We start from the raw sequence: 3780 nt of genomic DNA, 5'->3' as shown, positions 1-3780 counted from the left end.
CCCTTCTAAAAATTTATCACTAACATTATACCTTATGTTTATAAACACAGAACTCAGAATGATGAGATAGGAAGTTTGTCATGAGTTTGAGACCAGATCAATTTATAGTAAATTCTGGGGTGGAGATCCTGTTTCAAAAACAAAAATAAATCCCCTTGAATAAAAATCAAACAACAGGGTTGGAGAGAGGGCTCAAAGATTAAGAGCACTGGCTGCTCTTCCAGAGGTTATGAGTTCAATTCCCAGCAACTACAGGTGGCTCACAACCATCTAAAATGAAATCTGGTGCCCTCTTCTGGAGTGCAGGTGTACATGCAAACACACATTGTATACATAATAAATAAATAAATAAATAAATAAATAAATCTTTTAAAACAATCAAACAACAACAACCTAAGAATGGGTGATGGCATTTCTTCAATCTATGATGAATGAGAGCATAATGGATATCTTAATTGGACTATGGAATAGCAATGGGAGTGGAGTAGAAGGCTCTGAAAGAGAGGGGGCAGTAAAATTGAAATCAAGATCTGTGACATGGTAGGGTGGCTTAAATATTCTACTAAAGCAAGAGAGGAAACTAAATGTTTATTCTTTTTAAGGCATTATTACTTTTTTCTCATTAAACTTGTTTTAATGGGTCTCAAAATTCTGTGACAGATTTTTTTGGTCAAGTTGTTTCCATTAAAAAGTACTGATTTTGAAAAGTAATAACTTAAAACTGCCACACACACACAAAATGGTCCACAAAACATTCTCCTTTCCTTCTGAAGGTTTTATGATGCATTGTTATCATTAACCAGTCTTTTGCTATTAAACTTAAATGTCCAATTGAGACAAACAGTTCTGAGACCGTTCTTCCACCACTGATTAAGACTGAGGTGGCAGGTGTTAGGGGTAATATTCATTTAGCCTTCTGAGCTTTCTGGGCAGACTTGGTGACTTTGCCAGCTCCAGCAGCCTTCTTGTCCACAGCTTTGATGACACCCACAGCAACTGTCTGCCTCATGTCACGAACAGCAAAGCGACCAAGTGGGGGATAGTCAGAGAAGCTCTCAACACACATGGGCTTGCCAGGGACCATATCAACAATGGCTGCATCACCAGACTTCAAGAACTTCGGGCCATCTTCCAGCTTCTTGCCTGAATGACGATCAATCTTTTCTTTAAGCTCAGCAAACTTGCATGCTATGTGAGCAGTGTGACAATCCAGTACAGGAGCATAGCCAGCACTAATTTGGCTTGGATGGTTCAGGATAATCACCTGCGCAGTGAAGCCAGCGGCTTCCATTGGTGGGTGATTTTTGCTGTCACCAGCAACGTTGCCACGTCTAAAGTCTTTAAGGGACACATTCTTTACATTGAAGCCCACATTGTCCCCAGGAAGAGCTTCACTCAGGGCTTCATGGTGCATTTCAACAGACTTGACTTCTGTTGTGACATTGACTGGAGCAAAGATAACCACCATGCCAGGTTTGAGAACACCAGTCTCCACACGGCCCACAGGGACAGTACCAATACCACCAATTTTATAGACATCCTGGAGGGGCAGCCGCAGGGGTTTGTCAGTTGGACGAGTTGGTGGCAGGATACAATCCAAAGCTTCCAGCAGTGTGGTGCCACTGGCGCTGCCATCTTTGCGGGTGACTTTCCATCCCTTGAACCAAGGCATATTAGCACTTGGCTCCAACATGTTGTCACCGTTCCAACCAGAAATTGGCAAAAATGCTACTGTGTCAGGGTTGTAGCCAATTTTCTTAATGTAGGTGCTGACTTCCTTAACGATTTCCTCGTGTCTCTTCTGGCTGAAGGGTGGCTCACTGGAATCCATTTTGTTGACACCAACAATCAGCTGTTTCACACCCAGGGTGTAAGCCAGAAGGGCATGCTCACAGGTCTGCCCATTCTTGGAAATACCAGCTTCGAATTCACCAACGCCAGCAGCAACAATCAGGACAGCACAGTCAGCCTGAGAGGTGCCTGTAATCATGTTTTTGATGAAGTCTCTGTGTCCTGGGGCATCAATGATAGTCACGTAGTATTTGCTGGTCTCAAATTTCCACAGGGAGATGTCAGTAGTGATACCACGCTCACGCTCAGCTCTCAGTTTGTCCAAGACCCAGGCATACTTGAGGGAGCCTTTTCCCATCTCGGCAGCCTCCTTCTCAAACTTCTCGATGGTTCGTTTGTCGATTCCGCCACATTGGTAGATCAGGTGGCCGGTTGTGGTGGACTTGCCTGAATCGACGTGGCCAATGACGATGATGTTGATGTGAGTCTTTTCCTTTCCCATTTTGGCTTTGAATTAGCGGTGGCTTTCACAACACCTGCGTTCTGACGGCAAACCCGTTGTGAAAAAGCGGCATTATTACTTTTTATTTGTGTTTTTTTCCAGGCATAACTGATTCTTACGAGGGGTTATCTGATAGGTTAATTTTTATGATTACATGTATTAATACAACAATAACACTGCTTAATGTTACAGCATGATGTAGTAAACAGCTACCCATCATACGTTCACCATGGTATAAAGATAAATGGGGACTACTAACGTTGTTCAGGGATAATGCTAACATATTTAGAGATGGATGATCACGTTTTTTGTGGGATACAGGATTCTTTTATTTTATTTTTTGAGAGTCCCCCTCTTTTTTTCTTTTTTATTATTATCATTTATTACAATTTGTTCAATTTGTATCCTGGCTGTGACCCCCTCAATTTTCTCCTCCTCAATTGTCTACCTCCCTCTTCTCCCCCTATGACCCTCCCCTAGTCCATTCTTAGCAGAGGCCTCTTCCCCTTCTATTTGAACCTAGCCTATCAGGTCTCATCAGGACTGGGTGCATTGTCTTCCTCTGTGGACTAGCAAGGCTGCACCCACCCCCAATGGGTTGTGATCAAAGAGCCAGCCACTGAGTCCATGCCAGAGAAAGCCTCTACTCCCCTTACTAGGGACTCCAGTTGGAGACGTAGCCTATGGGCTACATCTGAGCTGGAGTTTTAGGTCCTTTCCATGCATTGTCCTTTGCTGGGGTATCATTCTTTTCAGGGCCACAGGACTCAGTTTGTATGGCTCTGTTGGTTTCCTTTTGGAGCTCCTGACCCCTCCATGTTTTTCTATCTCTCCCTTAGTTCATAAGATTCCCTGCACTCTGACCAATGTTTAGCTATGATTCTCAGGCTCTGCCTCAATATAGCTATCAGTAGAGTCTTTCAGAGCCTGTCTGTGGTAGGCTCCTGTCCTGTTCCCTGTCTTCTCCTGCTTCTGATGTCTATCGCATTTGTTCTTCTGAATGAGGATTGAACTTCTTCCCTAGGATATTCTTTGTCATTTATTTTTTTTTAGGAGTATATATTTTAGTAAGTTTACCCTTTATTATATGTCTAATATCCACTTATAAGTGAGTATATACCATGTGTGTATTTCTGATTCTGGGTTACCTCACCGAAGATGATCTTTTCTATTTCCCACCATTTGCCTGAAAATTTCATGATTCCCTTATTTTTAATTGCTGAGTAGTATTCCATTGGGTAAATGTACCACAATTTCTGTATCCATTCCTTCATTGAGTAACATCTAGGTTGTTTCCATATTCTGGCTATTATGAATAGAGCTTCTATGAACATGGTTGAGCAAATGTTCCTGTTGTATAGTTGGGCATATTTTGGATATATGCCTAGGAGAGGTACAGCTGGATTCTGAGGTAGAACTATTCCTAATTTTCTGAGAAAGAGCCAGATTGATTTCCAAAGTGGCTGTACATTTTACATTCCTACCAA

General features: G+C 42.3%; 1 protein-coding gene across 1 annotated transcript; it reads right to left on the bottom strand.

Annotated features, from left to right (window-relative positions):
* Nucleotides 1-618: 618 nt before the first annotated feature.
* LOC129685521 (elongation factor 1-alpha 1-like) lies at nt 619-2345 on the bottom strand. Its single transcript, XM_055619040.1, has one exon. It carries the CDS (start codon nt 2291-2293, stop codon nt 905-907), a length of 1389 nt encoding a protein of 462 aa, XP_055475015.1. The 5' UTR covers nt 2294-2345; the 3' UTR covers nt 619-904.
* Nucleotides 2346-3780: the final 1435 nt, after the last annotated feature.

This window comes from Psammomys obesus, unplaced genomic scaffold, assembly GCF_907164565.1.
Source record: "Psammomys obesus unplaced genomic scaffold, mPsaObe1.curated_primary_1811, whole genome shotgun sequence".
NCBI lineage: Eukaryota > Metazoa > Chordata > Mammalia > Rodentia > Muridae > Psammomys > Psammomys obesus.
This window is presented reverse-complemented; position numbering and strand designations above follow the sequence as displayed.

Coding starts and splice junctions, on each gene's coding strand:
- LOC129685521 (XM_055619040.1), bottom strand. CDS start 2,293: ATGGGAAAGGAAAAGACTCACATCAACATCATCGTCATTGGCCACGTC.